The following is a 26,770-nucleotide window of genomic DNA, read 5'->3' as shown; positions in this document are numbered from 1 at the left end:
CTGATAAGCTAACAGACATAGAGCAATCAAACCTTTGAATAACATTTGTCTCATACCAACAACTTTGACAAGCCAAATAGTCTGCCTGTTCTCCATACAGTGCCCAGCAGGGTCCTTTTCTCCCTAATGTAAACTGTTAGTAACCCTTGCTTTTCTAGCTGTTGACTTTAAGACATTATTCTGTAATGCTTTCATGGGAAACTGCCCAGACAATCTGCATAAACAGTTTCCTAATGCTGAGCAACACATAGCATTATGAGTTGAAGTAATATTGCAGGAAAGGAAAAAATTACTCTGTTTCATTTGAGTGTTGCTATTTACAGTTAAGTATAAAACAGAAAAGGGTGGCTATAGTGAGTTAGTCATTACCCTGCCACACTCCTCCTTTCTTTTGTACAAATTACTGCAGGAAAATATAAGCGTGTTTCGGATTTATTTTTAAAATGAGAACTTTTTCTTTCTTTTCTTTTTTTAATAGGAATTAAAAAATCTTTTGTTTGGCTCCAGTCTTTGTTGCTTCAGTGAAGAATGGAAAATACAGAGTTTTACATTTAATAACATACCTCAGTTAAAATATGGCATTGTGCAAAAAAAGGTAATGTAAATGGCTTCCTTAAAAAAAAAAAAAAAAGTTATCTTTGCTTTTTACACCAAGTTTACAGAGGCTGTGTGTTTCAGCAGTGAAAAAATAAGTCTTTTAGAGTCTTCTCTTTCTTTACTATTGCTGCTTACCACAGGATGATGTCACCTTGTGTCAGGTCGTGTTAGGAGACTTGAGAAGGATGGAATATTTCTGAGGGAAATGTAAAGTAGTTACTGAAAGTGGAGCTAAGGGGCTCCACTTTGTGTGAGTGTGTGAGGGGCTTACTTGTACAGAGGAAGACAAGCCACTTCAACTGAGAGCTAGTGAAGGTACAAGAATAAAAGGGAATAAATCAAGATAAAACAAGAGTGGAGTTTAAGGGAAAAAGTAATTGTGGGGGGAAAGTTTAATACGTTTTAAGAGGGATTTTACCCTGCGCAGGCAGCTGATTAGCCTCGTTTCTCATCTGACTGATGCATAGTGTCTGACCAGAGACATCAAGCAGGGAATGTGATGCGTAGCTGCCTTCGCGTTCAGGTCCCATAGAAAAATGCATCCTCCTGAGTTACAGCTTAATGCTTATGCCTCTCCCTGCCCCGTGACTATTCACGTGCTCCTGTGATACCCATGCACAGGTTCTCTTAAGAGCAAGGATCTGAGACCTTCAGCAAAGAGGAGAAATTGGAAGGAGTAGTCTCCTCACTACAAAACATTCATCAGGCTTCTGATGCAGAAAATCTTTATGTGGCCTGAGAGGAACAGACCATGATGTACTACTACTATACAGAACTGAGAGGAAGAGAGGATTTGGGGCAAGGACAAGAGCTAATAAACATAATTTAGATTTTTAATGAACTTACCTTCTCTAGTGAAGCATTTCATTAGGCTGTTGATCTTAGAAGATAGCTGTTTATGTTTAAATAAAACCTAGAGGGAAAAAAAAAAAAGATATTAAATGTTAATTTAAACTCCAAAAGGAACCATGACAGTAATACTGCTATGGTAAACGGTAAATGGTAAAAAAAAAGAGTGTTCGCATAAATGTGTTTATTTCAGATAGTGAATTTATTTCTTCTCACTTCCAAAATTCGTATCAGCTGAAAGATTTTTTTATTCTATCCTTACGTTAAGTTTTTGTGGTTCTATAAGAACATACATAGAATGCTTCCTGTAATTTTTTTATTTTTATTTTTATTTTTGGACTGGGAGGCTTTTCGGTGGGCTGAAGTAAACCTTGCTTTTTCCTTAATATATTCAAAAAATTCACTCATTAGATATGTAGATAACTATTGAGAAATAATATGTGTATAATATAAATGAGAAAATAGAAGGTATCAATATCTAAGCTATTTTTGGATTATAGGACCTTTATTTTCTGGGTTGTGTGATGTGCTTACTGCACCTGTAGGATTAAAAGCTGTACTCAGCTGTACCTGAGAATTAAGCTGTTCACTTGATGAAAATATCAATTCTGGCTGAGCTTTTCATTCTCCAGTGTTTTGAGGGGAGTTTGAAGGATGCTAAACTTCACAGCCTGGTTGTGATCGTGTTATAACAATCTGCCCTTATTATAAGGGCATTATAAGGGCATAATTATAAATTTAATTATATTAAATAAGGTAGCCCTTATTGAGTGGGGGACTTGAACCGTCTGACCTCTCGAGGTCCCTTCCTAGCTCAACCAGCCTGTGATTCTGTGGTCTAAACAGGACATCATGGGTACAACTGTTGCATATGACTCCAGTGTGATCCTGGGTCATGTTATGGACAGTAACGGCAGCATAGATTTGACACAGGTTAAAATCAGAGCACAAACTTTTCAGAGAACCTGCTGGGTGTTCTGTGCTTTCTTATCCTCACTGTTTATTTTACTTCACCTTGGCAGAAAAAACTTGCATTGGTATGTCAGCTTCTACGTGATGTCATTTTAGGGTGGCCCTGAGTTTTAACTCAGGCTTTAAAGTAATAGGCTTTAATGTCAAGAAAGAACCCATTTGTGAGAATGGTTGCATGTGCTGACAGACACATGGGAGAGCTTCTGGAGGATTTAACATGCTGACTCCTCTGTTATGTTGCAGTGACTGACAGCACTACCAAGGTGGTAAATGTGGTGTTGTGGTATCCATGATGTTAGTCTTATGACCTGCAGAGCCTGCTCCATCTGCACATAGGTGTTCCAGACAAATTTTCTGTGTCTCCTCAACAAACTACTGGAACAAATAATAGAATACAGGGTGGCTGGGAGACAACTGAGTGACAAGGGAAGGAGAGTTGTGTTGGATGATGTACTCTAGACAAGAAGAGGACATACCATTTCCTTCTCAGGTCAACTTGTGCCGCTGCCCTTGCCATATAACACATAGGAACAGGTCTCACTCATTCAACGGAATAAGGTGTGCTGGGTGGCAGGGAATAAAAAAGGAGAAGGAAATATATTGCTACACCATTCCACAGTCTGTCACAATGGCCATTAATCTATTTTCCATAACGTTTCATGTTAAAATGGTATGTCTTGGTATTGTGATTTTTCCAACATTAATTATTTGAAGGTACAAATTCTTTCATTTTCTTCCTCTTCCACAGTGAGACAGCTCCCCAGTGCAAAGGACTATACATAAAACTGAAATCTTTGTTTAGTGATGGAAGTGGGAATTGGGTTTAAAGAGCAAGGTTTAATGTCACCCTTTGGAAAACAGTCAGATTGTTTTTTTGTTTGTTTGTTTGTTTTTATTTTTATTTTTATTTTTTTTAATCTAAAAGTGAAGGTAGTTTTTTGGCTCAATAGGAATCAGGAGATCTTTTGTCTGCTTGCATGATCACAGAACAGACTTAAAAACACAACACTTTCCTTTGATATTATAGATTTCAGTGTGGCATGTTCTAGTTAGGAAAACTAGATGAGAAACATAATACCAGTTACTAATACTGATTTTCAGTGGCTTTCAAAAAAACAGAGCAACAGGGAGCATTGCAAAGTCATGGATAGGAAGAGGGATGAAAGGATGGATTAAGCCTCAATGGAAACACAAGGCTTGCAAAATAGTTTTCTCTAGCATCAAACAGTGCAAAGTGTTTTGTTCATGAAGTGTCCTACTGTTCCCCTCAGGGTGGCCCATGTGGAGTACTGGCAGCAGTTCAAGCGTGTGTCCTACAGCAGCTTATCTTTGGAGACAGTAACAGGAATAAAGACGCTCGGTAAGTCACCAATTGACAACAGAATGATTTTTTGTTCAGAATAGGTTTTTCTGTGATGCAACCACCCAGGAACCTTTTTGAATTTGAACTTATTGAGATTCTCTTTGTCTCTGAGAGAGAATGAAAGCAGCTTGTGAATTTTGCATGTACTTCTCTTTTAACTGTAGAAATTTAAAGGCTTGTGTTTTATTTTTGAAATTACCAACAGCTTGAATTGTGGACAATTAAAATTATTTAACTTTGAGATTCCATAGAGATGTGATTTCAATGAAAATGTAATCAAGGTTTGAAAGACCATGAAATTCATGTAATTTTTGACACCGTGAATCTCAATGAGGATGAAATTTAAAAGTTAGATTTTTGTTGTTGTTGTTGTTCCTTACTGCTGTGTTTCATCTTTCACAGTAAAACGCTTAACAGAATTTAAATTCTGTATGTGTTTTCTATTTACTCTGTAGAAATAATTTTAAATAATGTTATCATCAAGGAAAATTGCTTGTACTGCTATTCTGACAATATTCCTACATTTGTCACTTTGCTACAGAAACAGAACTTATTCAATGGAAAGTTGGAGAAGAGTAAAAAATTACTTTATGAACAGACCTGCTGTGTTTGCCTTTTTTTTTTGTGTGTGTGTTTTCCCAGTAAGAAATTAAGTCCATAAAGAAACAGAAAAAAAAAAAATCACAAACTTTTCCTGTTCGTGCCTTATGAATAACAGTATTTTACTAGTTTACACTGCCACCGCCTCCTGTTCTTTGTGGGTGACACAGTGACCCTGATTTAGTCAGAAGAAAAGCTTTTGTGATGAGATTTCGCTTGGACTTCATAAAGCAACCTTGGAATGTAAAAGGTTCTTCATATGTAAAATTTTGGCCTTAAATGTCCACTTTTTCTGCTTGGAACTATTTTGGAAAGTGATAGGGTCTCTGTTGACTTTACTTTTAGGTGGCTGACACTTGATGTAAATTAATTGCTTGGGCTGTTTTTATCAATAATAGAAATCACTATCTGAATCATTATCTGTTTTAGCACTAGGGATGGGAGGTGACAATTAATCGAAAGATTACCAGGGCCTAAGAGGCCTGCACAGGTGCACAAGTCCAGAAGTAGTAGTTGGTAGGCAGTCCTGAAATGAGATGCCTCAATGTAAGGCATTAGAAGCATTGAAAATCAGGCTCACAATCTAAATAAAACGTTGAAAATTTTACAATGACTGCTACTATTGTTTTTGATAGGTATTAGCAACACTGATTACTTGTGGACCTCGAGACAAGGGTCCAAGTGAATGAGATGCTATGAATTCATCACTTGAAAATTAGTTGTTCTTTAAAGTCACTTAAAGATAACTAGAATAGACTGGTAAAGAGATGGGTTCAGTGGAATAATACATATGCAGAGTGTAATAACATGTTAATTCTATAATATTATGTAGTTTAGTTCTTCCTTCTTCCATTCAGTACTTTCAGAACATCACATCTGTCTGTAATTCAACAACATAGCCTACAGTTCAGAGCAGACTTTTTAAATTAAATAACAATACTTACAAAATGTCTTAAAAGTCATGCCAGTAGTTTGAGAATTTTCTCAAGAATTCAGTCAATGAGTCTCTGCACATTTTTTTATTTTTTTAGGGAATACAGAGATCATTCATGTGAGATATGGAGGAATAAAGTTACTAACAGTGCAGGGAGAAACTATTCAAACTTTGCAAATATATTCCAACTGGTAATATATTAACTCAGAAAGTACCTGCTGGTTGGTGCAAAAATTGTCTAGCAGAACAACAATTATTATTCTAATTCAGATTATAATGACAATAGATTTTTCAAGGCAGAAAATCAATACACATTTAGATTTTATGGCCAAGAATCTCCACAGAAGTAGACAGCCTTTGATCATCTGCTCTTTGGGCCCCTTGAGTCTCAGGTCACTCTTTAGTAACACCCTTAAAGCTGTTAACTTTTTACCCTTTCATCATGATGAAGTAATGGTAAATGTCATGGAAACATATAGCACCCAAATAAGTGGGTTGAGGCTAGATTGCTTAACCTATAAGTGTCCCAGCTCAGGCCAGCTACAACCTATCCTGTGTACTTGGCAGTATTTGCCTCTCCTTTTTCTCTCCTCCAATTATGCACATGGTACTAAAGTATTTTGTTTTTACATATTTTGTATATGAAAAATGCTGCTGAAGTATGCCAAAAGTCTCCAAGGTGCTCTTTCAGGTGAGCAGCTGAGCTCTTTGTCTTTATGCACAGAAATGCTAAAAGGCTTCAGGCTCCTAAAAATGAATAGCAAGACGGACTGTTTTATTCATGAGATAAGCATATTTTTCTTATGATGTGTTTGCTATGGGCAGAAACTCTTAGGCAGAAGGAAAGGGGAGTCCCAGAGCTTGTAATTAGAGGATTAATATTCTTATCTAATTCTAACCTAAATTTTCAAAGTATTAGCCACTTCACAATAAGTGTTTGACTTCAGACTTCTTCACAGTTCAAGAAATAATTATCATGTATCCTTCTTATTCTGCTACCTCTTCAGACAAATAAATTAATTGCTATGCATCCCATAAATTTCAGTGTCTGTGTTAGAACACAGGCAGAGATAAGTAAAAGCTGTGATTTTTTATTTTTTTATTTTTTTAAACTTGAAAACTGTTACCTATTATTTTTCATATCTCACATCCTTCAGAAAGGAAACATTTTCTAAATGAATATTATATTCAAGGCAGACATTGAACTTGAAAGGGGGGTTAATTTTTTTGATGTTTGGTGTTTCTTGTTTGGTCTTTTAATTATTAGATCTTTTACTCAAATGCTGGGAACAGGTTTTGACATCATCTCCCATGACTGATAATATCTGAATTTCAAAGACTGCCATTCTTGAAACTAGTAGAGAAAAATCCAAATCTGCATTTTACAGTGAGATGAATCTGTTGTCTACTTCTTCATGCAATATATAAAGGCTCGTATATGTTGGGTTTTATTCTCCAATGTGCTACTTTTCTGCTAGTTTTCTGAGTTTTGGTTTCAAAGTTGTTTATTTCTCAATTCACATCTTGGAAGTTAGAATAACAGGAGGTACTAGAAGACTTCACAAAATGCAATTTGTAGGAAATGTGGTGTTGGCATCATTGCTTACATGTCTGGCATCAACAGACGACTAAGCCTTCAGTAGTTTTTCACATCATTGTGTATGTTCCAAGCCAAGCATGTAAATGAATCAGAATCAGTGGGGCTCCACAGACCAATATGGGGTCAGTTATGATAATGTTTTAGGTCACCACTTTGGAACTTTACTTACCTTATTTAAAAAATGCAAAGAACAATGTTTACTGCAAATGGTATTTTAGTTAAAGTTTACTATTAGGTAGGAACATTATGGTGTAAATTTGAAGATAACAGTTAAGAAATCAAAGCTTAAAAAATAAATTAATTATGAAGACCCTTTTAAATTAGAAATTATGTATAAATGTATAAAACAATCGTAATACAGAATATTAAAACATTTTTATAATGGATTTAATGATGCACTAACTTACCCTGTCCATTTTTTGCATGTCCAATATTGTTCCCTAAAGTACATGTAACTGTATTTTTGTCTAACCAGCTATAAATATGTATTCTGAAAGAGCAGTTACTATTTCTTTTAGTAGATTAGTTTTCGGTATATGATTATAGATCTGTGTATGAACAGTGCCAGTTGTTGTTCGTACCTCATTTAGTTCTCTGTTGACTTCAGTCCATTGTGCTTAATTATAAAAATGGCTTTTTTTTTTTTTATTCATTACTTGTAAATCAGATACCATTTTTATTATTAGTCTTCTAGAAGTTTAGATTGTGTGTGTCACATTTAATATTCACCTGTATTATGAGAGTATTGTCATAGAACATATAGACGTAGACTAGCAAGCTTTCATTTGCTTGGCTTAAATACCCGTAGCAGCAGTCTAACGATCGCTATGAGCCACATAAGCTCATCCAGATCCCCCAAATGCAACACATTGCTTTTAAATCTTGGCCTAGCTGAATTACATTTCCCTCAAATTCTCATTTTGTCTCTGACTGCAGAAGAGACCTACCCAGTGTGCCCAGAGTTTGTTTTACTGGAAATGTAACCAGGAAATTCTAGATACAGCTCTATTTACTGGATGTAATTATCTTCAATGAGATCCAAGGTACCTGCTTAGATGACTAAAATGAGATCTAAGGTGGTTCACTCCAAGGAATGGTTCCAGAAAGCCCACATTCCAGTGGCCACTTCAGTTATAACTCCCTACTTAGAGCTCTTTAGATACAGAACAGCAGCACCAAGCCCTTCTATCACCTGTTCAGGCCAGTATTGAGAGGTCTTCATTCTGTGTGCACAGTGAGTGCTCTCATTGTGTCTCATTCAGATATGTAAACCTCAAAGAAAGGTTGGATTCAACTGTACCATTATACCTGGTGCATCTTTCCAGTAACCATAGTGCTGTTCAACTGAAAGGATTTTTTGAACTGGCCTTCAGAGTTGTCTAACTCTCCTTCTTGAGTATAGAAGCAAATGAGATACATAAATGATAATTTTCTGGGGCTACTTGCTGGAGCCTTACAACACCTAATTAATCTCTTAAAAATAAAATTAAAAGAAAAAGTGGTTTTGTTCTTATATCAATTGTTAAAAACTTCTATGAATCTGTGCATACTGTAATTGGGGCACTTTGCTGTCTAATGAGTAAACTTCTCAGTGCACACTGCGATACTTGTCTCTTTCTTGCATTTCCTGGACCACAGCTGTCTTCAGCCTTCAGAAGTGCACAGGACCAAATGCCTCACCATAGCTCTTGCAGACATACTGTGGCGTGCAGGAGGCAATGAAAAAGCAGTTGTGGCACTGTAAGTAGGAGAAACAGTTTTAGTTATTGTACAATACTGCTATAATTGTGTCTGTTATACGTATACATAGTTCACAAATGAAACTTCCTTAAGATGTATTTATGCAGCCTAAAATGACTTAGGGAGAAAAGCAAGATGCATTTCTGCTGTCCCAGTAACTGGGACATCATCAAACTCTCTGAAACTGCTGCAAAATGTCCTGTGGATTTTATCGAGGCTACAAATCCTGCAAAATCTCTACCAAGAGTTATTGATCCAGAAGCAAAATTTTACTCCTGCAGCTTTATACTGCAGGATATTCTATTATGGCTGGAATTCATTTCCTTTTCCTGCAGCTGCCTAAGTTTCTTAGTTTATGATAAGCAGTTAGGCTGTTTGTAGACAGTACATCTAGCTTTTTGCTAGCTAGCTTTGACTGTACTGAATCCTACACTATATTTTTAACTGAGCCAGGTTTGTGAGAAGAAGTTATTTCTTTTATTGGATAACTAAGATAGCTGAAAAATAACTTACAACCTTCTGGACCCAGAAGTTCTTCTTCAAACCTAAAATAGAAGCAGCAAATTCAAATACATTTCCAATGATATTTTGAATGTTTTCCGTTTATAAAATATTTCCTCTGTGATGATATTGTACATCTGTTCTGTTGCTTCTGTTTTAATGTCATTTCTCTCATATTCTTCTGCAATAAAAACCATCATTAACATCTTAAACCTACATTTATCCTCCTTCTCTATAGAGAAACTTGTAATTCATATTAGATAGACTGAGAGAACACAGCTGAAGTAAATGTTTCATTGATAAATTTGTTGAATACCTAACATGAACCTATTATGCAAGAGGTTGTCTGTTTGTTTGCTTGCTTGTTTGTTTGCTTTAAGTAATTTAAATAATAATAATAATACAAAATCTTTGGTTCATCATTCAGTTCATATAAGGCGTTGATATCTCTTTAATGTGATTTTGGTCCTTTTAACAAGAGTTTTGGTTTTGTTTGAATATCCTGTTTAGGCCATCAGGAAGACAGCAGTTCACTCCCGTAGGAAAATACAAGGCAGATGGAATCTTAGAAACTGTAAGGCTCTGTGTAACTTGCAGTAACATTTTCCGTATATCCCTTTTGTAGTTTTTCTTATTTTAGTACAATTAAATTGATTTCCATATATCCCATGTTTCTCTTAAGTGTTTTAAAACCTTTAATGTCATGTTATTTAGTTGGCATCCAAAAACCAATAGGAAATAAAATCCGATAGTCTTTCTGGCTCTGAAGTGTCCCACTGCCTGTGGGCAATTGGACTTCCTGAAGTCGTTTTTGTTCCATCTACCTTTCAGGCTTATAAACTGTGCCTGCTTTTGTTGGTATGCAGTAAAAAATGAAAGTGGATCCTTTCAAGTCAACTAGCACAACCATGAGTAGCAAACGGCAGTATATTATTGTGTTTTATGCAGAATTCTTTGCCCTTTCCCCCCTCCCGCCAGTATTTCCAAATGGCAAAATACTTTCCAGTTGTGCCTTCATTTCCATCCGAAGCCCTCAAATGGCTTTGCAAATACTGATGCCATAGGCCAGACTTTAGTGGTTTAAGGAAATATTACTGGCCTCCCAAATGGAGGAATGAACGTGTCAACAACTTTTCAGAACTAGACATTTTTGGAACAACTGGAAGTGAAAACCTGTATAGAGTGAATGCAACATAAAAACTTGGCTATCATATGTTCTTCCAAGAGAAAAGATGTATTATTTAATATGTTAAAATAATTTTGAGCTGCTGGCCTTTTCAGAATGCAACTAACACCACAGTGCTACCTCTAAGTACTGCTTATCAAAGATCATGTGGACATAGGTACAGTGAAAATGTGATGGAAAGGAAATTCCTGATAGAGCCAGGAATCTAAGTCAGAGTGCTTGATCTTTCCCATCACTGTATGCACAAGACCATAATTGCTGTCAGGATACAAAGACAAAAAAACAGACAGTTTGAAAGTAAGGGGCTGGACCTGTGAAGTCCTCTGAACTTCATGCTAGAAAGGAATATTTTTGAGACTATTCTCCAAGTATGATAAGAAGTGCTCTGATTAGGCCTGCTATAGACAGCTCACCATATGGGTACAAGATCCTGAGCTACTTGCTGCTTTTGTGTCTTCTGAAGCTTCATTATTCTTAGGTTCTAAGAGTTGTTTTGCATTGCATAAGCTATGTTTCAAAGTGAAGCAAGCTAGCTGCACAATGAACTTACAAGCTGTAAGAAGCAGCATCTATAAATTCAGAATATATGGATTGCTGAGATACATTTTTTTATCAAGTTATAGCAGTAAGAGATAGATTTCATTAGATCTTTAAACCATTTTATGTTAGTTGAAATCCAACCACTCAGATTTAAAGTTTTCCCTATGTTCATTTAGTTCCATGTTTTAAAAATGAGTTGTTATTGTTTCAGTTAATTTTTTTATTATATTTCTTCCCAGTTAATACTGCATAGTGCCACAAGATATGAAGATCTGATTGTACTTCTTCAGCAGAATATTCACCAGGTACTATGTATTCAGCTGCCAATCTTTCCGTATTTATCAGTCTGATATGATGTCTTCTGAATGTAGTTTCAAAAACATGCTTTGCATTTTAATAAATAGAGTGAAAAAGTCAGTTTTAACATAAATGAGAACAGTTCTTTGTGCTTTTAGTTTGATTTGCATTTCTTTAGGATTGGGTTTAAAAACGTACAACAATGTAAATACAGTTCTTTTCTTTTTCAGTTTGAAATTGGCCCCTGTGGATGCATTCTTCTGACTGTGTCTGTCATCTTATCAAGATCTATCAATCTGTGAGTGTCTTTGTATCCATTTTCATAAACTGCAAAGCAACCAAGCTGTGCAAAGCGAAAAAGCAGCCATGATGTACTTAAGTCGCTGGCTTTTTCAATCTGTCTTGATGTTTACTCTGTTAAATACAGGGATATTGCTACTTAGATTTACACATGTAATCTTGGCTTTCATTGTTATTGTTGTGAGTTTGAGATCACCCTTTAAACAGATACTTAGTTGTGGGTCATCAGTATGGATGGAGTTAAGAACACAGGAATATAAACACAAGGTAAGTGTGGCTCAGAATATGACAGCTTTCTTCATTTTGTCAAATTTTACTTCTGTAATAATCTCCTAGAATTATCTGCAAGTGAAAAGAAATGTTCCTTGACAACTTACAATAACAACTGACATGAAAAGAGCAGCTGCACTTGAAAGCAGCACGGGTTTGATTTGTATAAGTTGAATGGTGCTTTTATTTCTTGCATCTCTAAATTGTCTTGAAAATAAATAATGACTTAGTCCAGATTTGATTTGATTTTGTTCATTCAATTGCTCACCCACTGAACTTCCTAAAAGCATTTACAGATATATTATTTTTTGGTTTTGTTGTGATTTCCTCCTTTGTTTTGCTTACAATAACACTACAGACCATTGGCTTAGCTCCCCTTTTGCACTCTGACATGAATCACATGATAATGTTATAGCATATGTCATTCTCATTTTTTTCTGAGCTAGTTAGAGCAAAAAGGTCTACATTAGTAAAGGTATTTGAGCAAGTGGTAATATACTTGTCACTTTGTAGGATTATCAAAAGCAGCAGTGTTCCTAATTCCTATTGATTGCATTGCTTTACTTGCTATAAAATGGTAAACATTCTTTAATAATTTAAGCAAAAAGTTTATTTTTTCCTCTCGATTGTTAACAAGTATGTTATGACAACTCCAGTCAATTATCTGTGATTGCGCTTCAGGTCTAAACTGAAGATAAAAATTCCTCGCAGCATCTATTTGCATTTTTAGATATCTAAATAGTTTTACAGGTATAGTTCAAAATGGCAGAATTGTTTAGAAAATGTAGTTATTTTCTGAGCAAGAATCATTACTTTTTCACAGAACTTCATCTTAAAGTACCATTACTCTTCTAGCTTGGTACAGTGTAATACATTGCATAGGTACCTATCTTTTGTTTATAAGAAACAGGAATTTTTCTCTGTCGCTAGATACAGTGGAATGTGTTTGCAAACTTTGCATAAGATTTGTTTTAGAAGTGCAAGTTAAATTTCACTTATGTAATTTTCAGTAATAGATTTGAATGGCTATGTCAAAGTACTTCTCTTAGGATATTACAAATATCAAGACAAATAACTCACTGCCCATATCATCAAGAAATATGTACCATTTAGTGGGTGTTACAGGCATTATAAGTCATTATTTACATAACTGGCATAGTTCTGGATGAATATTTGAAGACAAATGAGAAGTTTTTTACGTAATGGAATTTTCATCCAGCAGTAGATCTTTCTAGGCCTTTTTTTCATCTCCGTCTTTTAAGAGAAAATCAGTGTCTACATAAAATTGAAAATGCCAAGTTTCAATTGTCCTGGTTTGTGTGCATATTCTATTGAAAAAGCTAGATAAATTATTTAATTTTTGTTAAGATATTGGCATATTTTAATTTCTCAAATCATGTTAAAATGCTTTAGTATGTGACCACAATGTTGACTGTCAGGAGGTAAAAGTAGGTAAATCTCTCATTTATAATTAATTAATATTATTTGTAAGATAGTTGTAGCCTAAGGATGGAATAGTCTTACACCAAGGTTATCATAAAACACAATTGTGTAAGATACTGAGGTATGTATGTCCAACTAAAAGAAAACAAAGCATTTACATTTGATTCAACAAATGTAACATTGGCATTTTGATTAACAAGTAATGAAATGTTTCTCTCTGTCAGAAAATTCTTCCCAATATTTTCTGTTTCATGAATATTTACTTAAGCTTTCAATTCAGGACATAATTAGAATAAAATAATAACATTATTTTGTATGGTGGGGAAGCATTCATTAGTGGTTAAAAGACAGAACACTGAATGTAGACTAAATGGTGAGGTTTATTAAATGAAGGATACAGATTTCCTTAGAGCAATCAGATCTGCGGACAGATGCTTTCCACACTTGTACAGATGGAAGACCGCATGCTGTTGTAATCCTGCCAAATAATTGGGAATGATGGCTGCAGTAGTTGCTGGTGTTCACAAGGATCAAACCTGTTTGTACCTTCTTTATTCTGTGACTAACTTCTGGATGTTCGGAAGGATCTCAATACTGCCAGCAATGGAAGAATGTCATCTTAAGTTTAGCCTTCTAAAATTATGCCTCCCAGCTCCCTCTGTAATCAGTGAAAAGAGAGAACATTCTCTAAGAGAGTCATCCCATCTAAAGATGTCAAGAAACCTGAGGAGAATTGCTGATAGGCGGTGCCTATCTTTTTCCATTGAGTTTGGAGAGGGAATGACTAGTTTAGACTCCTATTTCTTAGATTTTTGCTATTTTGAGGATAAAGTTGTATCTTATCTTTATTTACATTCTATGGAAATATTTCGATCTAGGCTCCCTTTATGCTTAAAAAAAAAGGAGAAAAAGGTTGTGATTCATTTGACATATCAAATATCAACCTTAGAATGAGATAAATCATCTTCTGAAATGCTGTTATCTCCCCTGTATATAAAGAAAATCTAAATGACTACTCATGAAGAGGCTCTACACAGTATACAACATGTAGTCAAATAATTCTGTCTTATAGTGACTGGTCAATAAAATGGGAGGTGACGTGAAGTGTTAATATTGCTAAAAATTATACATGATGAAAAAACAGTCTCAACTATTTTAACCTAGTGATGGGCTTTAAAAAGATTATTATGTAAAAAGAGAGAAATTCTGGCACCATTACTAGTAGTTCTCTGAATATACTAGTCCAATTTTCTATGATAGCCAAAAATGAAATAATGTGTTGGGCATTAGGGTGATAAGAAAAGAGATTTTGACTTTATGTGTTTGCATAAATACACAAACTTCTCCTGTATGTATTTTGCATGTAGTCTTGTCTCCCCTGGTCAGTAAAAACACAATAGAACCCAAACACACTGGAAGACAAAAACTAGAACGTTTCCCTTTAGTGTGGAGTAGCTTCTGTGCGAGAACAGATTAAACAGCATTGAAGAGGGACAACTTGGATGTGATAAATATGTGGAAATCCATGACAAGGTTTAATCTGGAATGATTATATGTTGTATCACAGAGTCTAAAAACATGGTTGTCAGGGAAATTATCAAACCTCAGATTTAAAAATCTTTAAAAATTAAAAAAAAAAAATTAAAACCATGCTACTTTTTCATCTGTAACATAAGTAACTTTTGGTACTGGGAGATGAGGAGGCCAGAAGTATCAAGAAATTCACATAAATTTACTGGAAGGTGCATGCTTCAGTTCCTTTAAACCCATCTGCCTGAATGTAGCCCCCATGTGGCCCATTTTTTTGTTCTACCTTGACGTTTGCTGCTGCTACTGACTGGATGCTGGCTTAGGCTGACTTTGGTCTGGCTCCATGATTTTTAGGTTGTTATCGATTTTTTCTTGTAAACAGAAATTCCAGATTGCAGCTAGGTCTATTACTCTAAATCACCGAAACCCTAAGTATTTTTATTTAATGGGCCCACACAGCCAGGAAATGCAGAGTTTCGCACTGCTTTGTAGATTTTGCTAATGAGTTTATCATACTTCATACACTAATGATCATCACTGGTAGAACTGATAACAAATGGCCAAAGAGGAGTGAGAATTCCTGAGGAAGTTGCTCAGAACGTGTTGTTGCTTCTGGTACAGGAAAGAATGCTAGTCACTAACAATTGTAACCTCTTTTTTTTTTTTTTTTTTTTTTTACAACCAACGAAGAATTAAAAAATAGTGGATGTGTTACACTTGCTCAGGGGACTGATCTTCCTGAATGTGCAAACTACATACTAAAATCTTCATGTTGTTAACAGCCACGAGATATTTTCCATGTACCTTGGAGAGACCAAGCTAAAAAGCAGGCTACAAGCTCCCGTGTGGACCATCTCATCACATCTAACACTTTGTACTTCCACACCTTATTGTGCTTATCCATGCAAAACCCTTGCTATATTGGGATGTAGCTGGCTTTGATCTATTCATCAAATAGCCTTTAAATTTCTGCCTCTTGCCAACCAGACACACAGTTTTCATTGCTATATTTTTCTTAATCTGTGTAATAACTTTATTGAATAAAACCATCATTACTAGAACCTATTAGAGCTAAGAAAATGCCTTAGGTCAAATTCCTTTGTGGAAAAGCAGTGTATTGCCATTTGCAAGCTACCTGCAGACACTAAAGAGAGCCTCATCTGAAAGACAGACTCACTGCCACTGCGTTACTCACAAATATGCTGGCCAGTACAATCAAATCAGCATTGTTTGCAGTCTCTTTGGTTGACTCGTGCACAGATACTTTATCACTTACTGGTAGCAGACTGCAAATGTAATGCTGCAGTCAGCACTGGTCATTTGGCTCTCTCTTCACTTTTTTGTTTTTGTGAGAATTAAGAAAACAATGGCACCATCTGGAAAAAAAAAAAAAAAAAAGAGTGATTTTACAAGTCAAGAGGAGGCTTTGCACTTCATTAAGACTCGCCACTTACTAATAAACTTAGTAAAATATGAGTCCACACATTTTTCTTTAATGTGATCTCACAAATCTAATAACTAGCCTGCTGTAGCCATTTCTCTTCTATAAAACTGTACAGACCCATTTCAAAATGATTTGTATTGTTTCCCTTTGTGATCTTCGCAGATTTTGGTGTTGTGAGCTTTTTGTTTGTTTTTGTTTGGTTGGCTTGTTTGGTTTGTTTTTGTTTTTCAAAAGCTAATGCCTTTTTATTAAGTGAGATAATGGTTAGATTCCTTATGAATCGAGGCCTCATCACACCTACTAAGTCTGTTCTTAGTTACTAGTAATTTAGTAATCTTACCTAGTTTTCTGAAATCTTCCACCATCTAACAGATTTTTTTACTAAGGGGAGTCATACAGTTAAGGGTAGATTCTGTGTTCTTGAGCATTTAGTCTTCATTCCTGTGGTACCATTTTTCTGAACTTAATCTTTCTTTCTAACCCTTCCTTGTAATAAATGCAACAAATCATGTTGATGGCTGTTCAGTAGACATATTCCATTGCAAATAAATAAATAAATAAATAAATAAAATAAATCCTTTCCATAATAAATGAAGCCAAGCTGCACTAGACATGTTATAGGAGGGAGAAATTTTGACTTGTGTAGACTTCACATGAAAGGAAAGCCTAATCAGACAGGCTAAAGGACCAGTGGCTACAATCCCTCTCTGACTATGCAGAGCATCTAGATTCAGGATTTGTAGAACCAGTATACAGTATACCTTCCTAAATGAGCAAATTGCTCATCTGGAGAATATGATTTTTAGGTGCTCAGAGGATCTTGGAAGAATTTTGCACTGTTGTCATTATTATGCCATGTACTGTGCTCACATATATCCATTCATCAACTTGGTTTTACTTCTCTATTTGGTTGCAAGACATATGCCAAGGATCTTCCTGCTTCGGTACAATATAACCATTCTGTCTTCACTCATCCTATCTTTGTAGGACAGCATTTCACTGTGAGCTGTACTGTTACATATTTACACTATTTACACTATTTATTTATAGTACAGCAATACCTATGAGCTGTAATAAAGATCAGAAGCCCTCTGTCAAACAGAGAGAAAGACTACGGCCCAACAGTAAGACTGTCTTTACCTGGTGAGATAACTTTTTTTCAAGAAAGGTATAACATCAGATAAGCATCACTGTAGTAATCTTTATCAAGCCATTTTCTTCTGTATCTTTCCCAGTTATATCATTCACTGTGAAATAACCCAGATTCTGACGTTACTTTACATTTAACCTCTTTCAGTCACATAGGACATTAAAAAGAAAGTGGTATTGTGTTGGCACATGAATCGTGGGTGGAACAATGGGTCCTCCACCCTCAATCCATTTTCTTTAACTGACACCTTTTCCTGTCGCAGAGCCATTCGCTAATTTAGAGTTCCCCTAAAGTACACCTATTCTCATTTTAAAATCTCCTCATGTTGTTTAGCTTGTGAAAAACGGCTTTCTGTGAAATGTTCATGTGGCTTGTCCAATGGCAAAAGCAATTACAAGTTCACATAAAAGATCCAGTCACATGAGGCATACTCAGTTCTTGATGGAAATATGCCTTTTTTTTATTAGCCAGTTTTCTGGGAAAATGGCTTTTCATAATCAGTTTCCCCCTGCTTGAGAACGCCTGGAAGACCATCAGCAAGGGGAAATTACGCGTGACCAGTTTTCACTCAGTGTTTACAGCTCTCTAATATAAGTACATGTCATCATGTATTTTACCACTTAGTCTTTTGGTTTTTGAAAAAGATAGGGAAGCAGTTATTTTTAAGGGGAAACAGCTGCTAATTATGTTATAGTGCAAAAAATCAAGCAAGTAGACCTAACAGACTAATCCATATTTGGGAGTCTCGGATCTCTCTAAGACCCGTTTGAGACTTTACAACATGGAGGAAGCACAAGATTAGATTTATCAAGAGCAGTGAGAGGACAATAAATAGGAGAGTTAGTGTGGGATCCAGACCTTGGTAGGGAAGAATCAAGTCCTTGTTTATTTGGGTAAGTGAACTTCTGTACCTGCTGCTTGATAGGTTGCATGCAGTCCTCAGGATCTTTCATGTCTTTGGTGCTCTGTTGTATGAACTGGACAGAGGCCCTTCTAGCTGAGTGATCACTGGACAGGCATTGTTTTTATTAAGTGGAATCTTAATGAAGCACAGATTGCAGCTTCAGCTGCTAAGAGGCAATAAACAAGGGAGTTTGCTTGTAAGAAGTTAATATTTCTCCTTCAAAGAAAGACAAGAAGTCAGGGGTAGTAACTGAGACAACCTCAATAACATTCAAAGGAGGATGAGAGACAGATCTGAAGCTATGATTTGTATTCTCTCAAACTTGGATAAGCTGTGGAATGTATTGATGTATGAGCTGTTGAACTGTCACCTTACAACACTTGAGGAAGAGATGATCCATGGACTAAAGAATAAAGCTAGAGATGATGGTAGAATGGAATTTTGAAGACAAGATAAAAGAGAATAGGGTGTGACTCAACACAAACATATGCATCTGCCAATAAGATCTAGAGATAAGCAAGCTATAGAGCCTGTTAGATACAGAATGGGACCCAAGGGGAAACATGACCACAAAGGCAAGAAGAGGAAGAATTGCATTAGATGTAAAGAAGTTTGCTGAACTGAAGAAAAAAGAACAAAAGTTAGTGATAAGGAAATAGAAAAAATGAAACCAAACACAGCCAAATGCAGAAGAATCACAAAAACAAAGAGGATGTCCTGGGTTGTTGCATTCTTTCCGTTTGACATCTCACTAGGTAAGAGATTGATATATTGGGAAAGAATGAAAAGAAAGAAAGAAAGAAAGAAAGAAAGAAAGAAAGAAAGAAAGAAAGAAAAAGAAAGAAAGAAAGAAAAAGAAAGAAAGAAAGAAAGAAAGAAAGAAAGAAAGAAAGAAAGAAAGAAAGAAAGAAAGAAAAAGAAAGAAAGAAAGAAAGAAAAAGGAAGAAAAAGAAGAAAGGGAGAAAGGAAGAAAGAAAGAAGTAAAGAAAGAAAGGAGAGAAAAAGGGAAAAGAGCTAGGATTTACACAAATAATAGAGCAGCATGTGACCGTTGTCTCCCTGTTAATAAAATTCAGGAAGCCTGTAACCAGCATAGGTCCATAGAACTGAGAATTGGATAGTGTGCAGGGAGGCAGGTTGTTTGCTATGCATATGCAACAGAAAGGTTTCACATGGCAACAGGGGGAAAATCATTATTGTTCCCCCTGTTACATCTAGTTCCATCTAGAACAAATCAGGATAAATCGTAGAGCATGAATGCCTGAAAAGAAGAAAGGTTAGCTCATTTTCTGGAGAATCCTCTGAGCAATAAAGAAAGAATTCAAATGAATGAAAAAAGTGTGGTGAACAACAAATAGCTCTAGCAATGTTAGTCTGAATTTTGGTGAATAATGTGATTTAGACAAGATCAGACTCAAACCTTGTCAAGGAAATTAACAAGCAGTTCCCTTATAACATCAATAAGAAGATATCAGGAAAGTGTGATGTTTTAGTTTTGGGTGAATGTGGCTGATATTAGGAATAATATAAGGAATGCCCCACATCTAAATGGATGTTCTGTCTTAAATTTCAGTAAGGAGAATGATATGGGGAATGGTCAGGATGACTAATTGGAATCCATGCATAGAAATGGTATTAATTACGTGGGAGGTGGAACAAGCTAAAAAAGTGATGGTCACACAATGGAAAAATATGCCAGATATCTTTTTGCCTAGGTGTTACTTCTAAATTTATGCAAGATTTTCTGAGCTATCTCTTGCTTTGTCAGACATTATGAATGGGCTTTATACTGGAAGCTTACTTGCTCTGTCAGAGTATATGGCTTGACCCATTAAAACATGCAGTTACCTTGTATCTCTGGTGCAGTAAATCTGGAGAAGTGAATACTATGCATCTCCAAACACTGGCAAAACTAACACTTAACAGGTACAATGACAAAGATGCTTAATGTCTTTTTTTCACAGTAGAGGTCACCATATAACTGTAGTAATAAACAATGCCTACATTTAAGAAAGATGGAAAAACAAATCAAGCAACTTAGTCTTTAACTCAGCACATTGAAAAGCTATAGGCAAAATTCTGAAAAGAGAGTAACTAGCTGCAGAGGTAAATGGAAAATGGTGGAGAATGCAGTCTGATTTTACTGAAGATAGGTTATACAAGACTGAACTAATATTCTACTTTGATAAAGAACAGCTTTTTTAAAATGGGAAATTAAATAGATGAATTCTATCTGAACTTCAGTAAGCATGCAATTATAGAATCAGTGAATTGTTAGTTAAACTGGAAAAAAAAAAACAAACAACTAATAACATCAGAATAAAATTAGTTAGGGGTGAGATAATAAGATGTTTTTGCATTTGATATCATGCCACATGAGAATTCATTTACTAATGTGAAGATAAGAAATCTTTTAAAAATTGTATGGATGATAAAGAAAGGTGCTCAGAAGAGTTATCAGCAAGGAGAAGGTTACTGATAAAGTTCATCAGTGATCAGTCTGAGATTAATCTTTCCTAATATTCTTTTCAATTATGTTGGGAAGGGAGTGGTGTGCTAATGAAATGTACTGATGAATCAAAATTGAAAGGCACTGTCAATACAGAAAAGGAATCATGTTGTACAGAAAGAGTTGGCTCTGCTTCATGCTGAGGGTAATAAAAAAAGATTTATTTTTTTTAACTGCAGAAACTACAGGGTTGTGCAAACAGAGAGTACTCACTGCTGTGCTGTCACGGTCCATGAGTTATAAATGGAAGGGTAAAGAGTTGAGAAAAGTTGTGGAGCACAGGATGTCTTTGAGCCAGCAATATAAAATAGCATTGGATCTGCTCTTAGGATGTATTACAGTCAATAGTTTGAGGAGGTGAAGAAATATTACAGAATAGTGCAAGGCACTGATATATCCTCATTGAAATACTGTGTTACCCATTGGCTTACCCATTAAAGACAGAAGAAGTGTTGGTGAAGAGAAGACCAGGGTAATGAGAAATTTGCCTTATAAAAGGAGAAAAAAAAAAGTGTTTATCTTTTCTAGCCTAAAAAAAAAAAATTAAAAAAAAATGAGACAGGCCGTGAATATTTTCTACAATATAAGAGGGAAGTGTGCCTAAGGAAACAAGAAGGACTGAGAAGAGTTATTTAATTTAAAGGACAATATTTGCACAAAATGAAAATACATCAGTAAACTTAGTCTGTGACTCAATAAACCTAGTCAAACTATAATTAGATTTCAGGTTCCTAAGCTACCACTGCAAAAAGTATGAGAAACCAAGAAGCAACTAAGAAATGTGGTTATCTGTGAAGGAGATATGGGATGGCCAGAGTTTACCAGACAGATACAGAAAATGTCATCTTCCTGTCCCTGTGTCTGCAGCTCAACATTATCCGAGGCTATAGTCCACATTGTGGCTTATGTAAATGCAGAGCATCAAGCTGACAATTATCTGAGATATGTGGATTTAATAAGACTGTCCATTTAGGATTAAAGCAAAGGTCCATCCAGCCTAGTAGGCTGTCTTTGACAGTGGAAAGCTGTAGCTGCTGAAGGAAACTGCATAAGAAATGGGGTGAATATAGAGCAATTATTGTGCTGGTATTTTCTCCATGTTTCCGACAGTCAGTAATTCAGAGACTTCCTAAGCTGGCAGTTGTATCCGGACCACTGAGTTTATTAGCCCTTGATGAACCTATCCTCCATGAATTTGTCTAAACCCTTTTTGAACCCTTTTATTCTTTTGGCCTCCACAACATCCTGTGGCAATGAGTTCCCCAATATAATTATGTGCCTTGTGATAAAGTTTTTCCTTTTGTTAGCTTGAACTGCTTGCCTGTTAAGTCTACAGAGTGTTGCCTAGTTCATGTTATGAAAAGTGCTGAGTACGCATTCTTTATTCATTTCCTTATCATTGAGAAATTTTTGATCCTCTGTTGTAACACATCAGTTGTCTCCTTTTGTAGCTATGGCTATAAGTTGTCTGTATATGGCCTGTACAGTCACTTCTCATAGGGAAGCTGGTCCATTTGACAGGGGTTTCTTCTGGCCCTCTGAACTCTTTCTGGTTCCACTCTATCTTTGTACAGCTCAACTTACCATGAGATGAACTCACCTATTCTGTCTGTGAAGTCATCTTTTGCATGTTTCCAGGGTCATATTTTCTCCTTTAAAAGAACTACTGCCAACAAAAGCAATAGAAGAAAAGTGTAAACTCAAGAAACAAAATGTTCAATTTCTGTCATTGTCAAGTTAAAACTTGAAGCAAACTGATAATTCGAAAGTGGCTGTTCATGCATTGCTTTTAGTTGGCTTGTCTGAGCAAGGACAGTTTTGTCAAAGCTAGCTAGGAGTTGTTATTTCTATAGCAACTGTATTTCTCAGGTTGTAAACTAAAAATATATACTCAGTCTGTCTGCAATGCTGACGTATTCGTGAGTATGATTTATCTTTCCAGACCTCATTATGTAACAATTAGATGCTCATACCCAAATCATGGTAGGCTCCGTTCACATTCATCAGACAGTGAAAAAGCATTTCCCAGTAGTTTCTTCCTCTGCTCTGCACATTATTTACAAGGTCCTGTAAATTACTTCAGGACTTACTACTTTTTTTCCACATACTGAAATGTAAAGAAGCCAAGAACGATTAGCTGAAGACTATGTGTTCATCTTTAGATATAAAAAATTAGCCCATCCCTAAGTGACAAATTAGCTTCGTCATCTTCCCAGTCTTGTTTTTTCCCTTTCCTTGAGGAAATCAAAGCCTTTCAGAAATGAACACTTTTGATTTTAGGGGCATAAGATATATTTTTTTAAAAGATCTCCAAAGAGGCAAAATAGAAGTCTGATTCTATTAAAAAGTAGAGCAGTAATGAAAACGGTCACATTTTTGCCAAATTTCAGCCAGTCTCCTCTTATACTATGTACTATTCAGCTCCATTTGCTAAACATAAGGTCATAGTGGTTAAAAAGATCCTAGTTTAATATCTTTCCGTAATGTGCTCAGCTCAGAGGGACATGTTGCATTCCATAAGAAAGATAATTTATTCTGAGAAATGGAACGATGGATTGAATATGCCAATTGCTTAATCACTTTCTGCATTAGACCTATCCCTCTGAAATATAAATACTTCTTATATGGTGTAAGCACCCTGTAGCAGCAGAGCTGATGAATTAAACGTGCATGATTACACGAGTACGTGTACCTTTCAAGAACTTTGTGAAATTATCAGGCATGTGAAAAAAGTGATAAATGAAGAATTGAAACCACTTCCTTGCTTTTATTGGTTTGCATCCCAAACAGCAATTTATTTATTTATTTTTAACAGAGGGGCTCTTCCCTTCTTTTTTAAGCATTCATTTATAACCTTTGCAGTGTGCCAGTATAAAAAAAAAAAAAAAAAAAAAAAGGAACATTTACACAATAAGCCAGTCACCCATCCTGTCATTTTCCACATCCCCATTGTAATTATTTGAAATCCTCGTGCTTGAAGAGGAGTTTTTCTCCCTCCCAACCCAAATTCTATTTTGGGAGTAGACTTGTAATTGTGTGTTTGTTAATATAGCTGTCTGTTGCCATGAACAAAGTGAGGTCACCAATTCTCAATTACAGCTTTGCCACAGAGTTAAGGGCTTTAAAACAGCTAGCACTTACTTAAATGCACCATTTGTTTGCTTTATATTATTTCATTTTGGTGTGTTCTGAAGTTGCTATCAATCTGAATGATATCTAGGTTAAAATAACTAGCATTAACCAGCTCGTTTAGTGATAGGCTGGAATTCTTCCTATTGTTAAGTTTGTCTGTGACTTTTGTATTTAATATGCAATGTTCAGATGTTCTCCATTAAAGACTTGGCAAGGGTTTTCCTGGAAATACATTGCGAATATGTGTGTATGAAGCATTTTTAAAAGGTTTTATTTATCTAACTTAGTGTTATTTAGAAAAAGTTCATCTGATTACAGTGCTCAAAATGTTTATGTTTTGGATTTGTATTTATACACTTTAAAGCTTCAGTAGAGTGCTACAATTCACAATAATTTATCAACACCCTATCAGTGCTAAGGCTTATACTGCTTTTACAGTTTCATCTAAGTATACTATTTTTCTCCATCTGTCCTAAGCTCTTAGAAGATTTTTTTTTTTTTTTAATAATGTGTATATCCCAGAATGGATGAGCGTGTTGAAAACATGAGGCAAATTTCTGACTAATAGGAACTGTCACAGCTGCCTTGATGTCAGTAAGTTATGTCACAGTTCAGACCCGTGGAAGGGTTGACTCAGAACATCTATACATCTCCAGTACTTTAAACCCTCAGTAAATGCATTAGTTGATTTTGTGTTGTTTTTGTTTTTATAAAAAATCTTTCAGTGTTTTTTTCTTCTGTGATTTTTTAACTTCAAATTAGCAGTTTCATCAAGGCTGAATATTAGCACAGAATCATCAACAGGAACATGAAGAAAATTAAATTTACAATATATGATCATATTTTTGGAAAGACTGTTTCAGGCATTCCTGCCCTAAAACTATCAGCATTAGAAACTGTGAAAAAATACGTACATTTCACACCACATGTTTTTGGTTGATTTCTGTCATGACAAGATTTCCCCAGCTGCTGGCTCCAAAGCCACGTATGCATTTTTAGCTTTGCCACATAATAACACAGTAGTTTTATATAAAAATAATGAGAAAATATAAATATTATATAAGAAAACACATTATATTATATTACTATAAAATTATTTAATTTATTATTTATATAATTGTTATATTATATATTGAATACACACTAAAAAAGAAAAAAAATTGGTTGCAAACTGAATGATGAAAAAGTTATGCCCTATGATGTAAATATCTCACCATGATTTTAATTTAAAAATATATATATATATTTTAAAAAGTACCAAATTAATTAAACTACATGGAGATGAGTTTTGCCATGTTTTTTAGGTTCTGTGAACATATAAAATATGTCCACATATTTTCAATGCATCAGAAAATCTGAACGAAGAAGTTCAATCACCACTGAATGGAGAATTCAGCGGCTGAACGAGACTCGGGGCAAAAACTAAAACATAGCAAAGGTTGAAAGCAAGACTTCATGCCCACTATTATGTCAATCTGAGTAGGTAAAAGTCATGTGAGATCTTATGGACTGATCTGAAATTTAGCAGATCTCATTATCACTCTTTTGTTCATGAACTGGCTCAAGAACTGGCTCAAGAATGTCTTCCTATTGAAGACAGTGCTTAAGTGTATTTGAATACGTTTAATTTCATATATTTCTTCAGGAGATTTTCAAAATAATGTCTTGTTTTCTAATTGAGTAGTTTCAAAGATTACTATATTTCCAGTTGAGGCAATGACCACCATTATGAGCCAGCAGTCAACATACTTCTACCTCACTCCACTTAGACTTATGTACTGAGGATGACCAGGATTCTTAAAAGTCTCATGGCTTAAAATTAATGGGGTTTTCTGTTTTAATGTGATTATAAAGTGATAAATGGAAAATTCCATGCAGGGACAAAGTAGAATTAGTGGTAACAATTTATTTGTTGTATCTGGTTTCACACCTGATAGCCAAGATACCAGAATGGACAAATCCTTCATATTTGCTTGTCATCAATGAATCTCTTCACAGTCCAGCAGAAAACAAAACACATTGTTGTAGTTATCTGGTATGTTTACAATACACAAAGGGTACTTCCACTTCTGAAAAGCTGATGCCTTTTATTGTAACACAATGAATACACCTGCGTTGAAGTTGGTAAGTCTTTGGGAGGTATGAATAATAATCTTACAATGGTTTAGAATAGGTGTAAATCTTCTAGCTATATGCCTGATGTTTGTTTCCTCATCAGCAGAGATGATTTGAAAGGCAGATGTGTTTCTTCTTAAAAATCTGAGATACACCTCTAAGCTCCCATATTGTTTGTACCTACAGATGAAATTAGAACTTCCTCCTATTGTCTTTCTCGTATGTCCCATCGTCCCTAACTGACGCATATTGTATAGTCTACTCATATCAAACAGGGCAACAGCATTTTCAAGATGAAACTGTTTCTCAAACTAAAAAATGGCTGAAATCCAAAGATTATTATTATCCCATCCATTCCTCACAATGTTGCATGAGAGACTTTTCCATATCACAGGCACACTTTCTGTGGCCTTTTCTTTGATTTCCCACTAGCAAGAGAAGTTATTATAACGTTTTTTTATAATTGAGGCTAACTTGTAAATTATCTTTCAAATTAACAATAAAATGGGAATTGGTGTGATTTGATGGCTATGACAAATTTTCATGATTCTAAGAATCATTAGGACTGGAGATCTTGAAAGTTATACATAACATTCCGATTTTGTCACTCACATAAATCCCATGTGAAAAACAGTTTTGTAATATTTGGGGTGAAGACAGTAAATGCAGAGATATCCCAGCGTTTTACTTTAAAAAAAAAAAAAAAAGAAAGAAAAGATATTTTTTTAACAGACCATGCATAGCCATGTTGAAGGAAAAATTCAAGCTAGCTCTAGTATAACCAGATCCATTCA

The 26,770-nt window shown here is 35.3% G+C and overlaps 1 protein-coding gene across 1 annotated transcript in view; it reads left to right on the top strand.

Annotated features, from left to right (window-relative positions):
* Positions 1 to 26,770, top strand: part of MINDY4 (MINDY lysine 48 deubiquitinase 4) — an 84,765-nt gene that overhangs the window by 29,271 nt on the left and 28,724 nt on the right. The window contains exons 8-13 of the mRNA XM_040549744.1: positions 479 to 595; positions 3,690 to 3,778; positions 8,554 to 8,655; positions 9,667 to 9,730; positions 11,122 to 11,187; positions 11,410 to 11,477. Of these exons, the coding sequence (XP_040405678.1) occupies positions 479 to 595; positions 3,690 to 3,778; positions 8,554 to 8,655; positions 9,667 to 9,730; positions 11,122 to 11,187; positions 11,410 to 11,477 (506 nt within the window). The remainder of the gene's footprint in view (positions 1 to 478; positions 596 to 3,689; positions 3,779 to 8,553; positions 8,656 to 9,666; positions 9,731 to 11,121; positions 11,188 to 11,409; positions 11,478 to 26,770) is intronic.

The sequence above is a fragment of the Cygnus olor genome, chromosome 2, assembly GCF_009769625.2.
Source record: "Cygnus olor isolate bCygOlo1 chromosome 2, bCygOlo1.pri.v2, whole genome shotgun sequence".
Lineage (NCBI taxonomy): Eukaryota > Metazoa > Chordata > Aves > Anseriformes > Anatidae > Cygnus > Cygnus olor.
The sequence above is the reverse complement of the archived record's forward strand: the minus strand, read 5'-3'. Positions and strand labels throughout refer to the sequence as shown.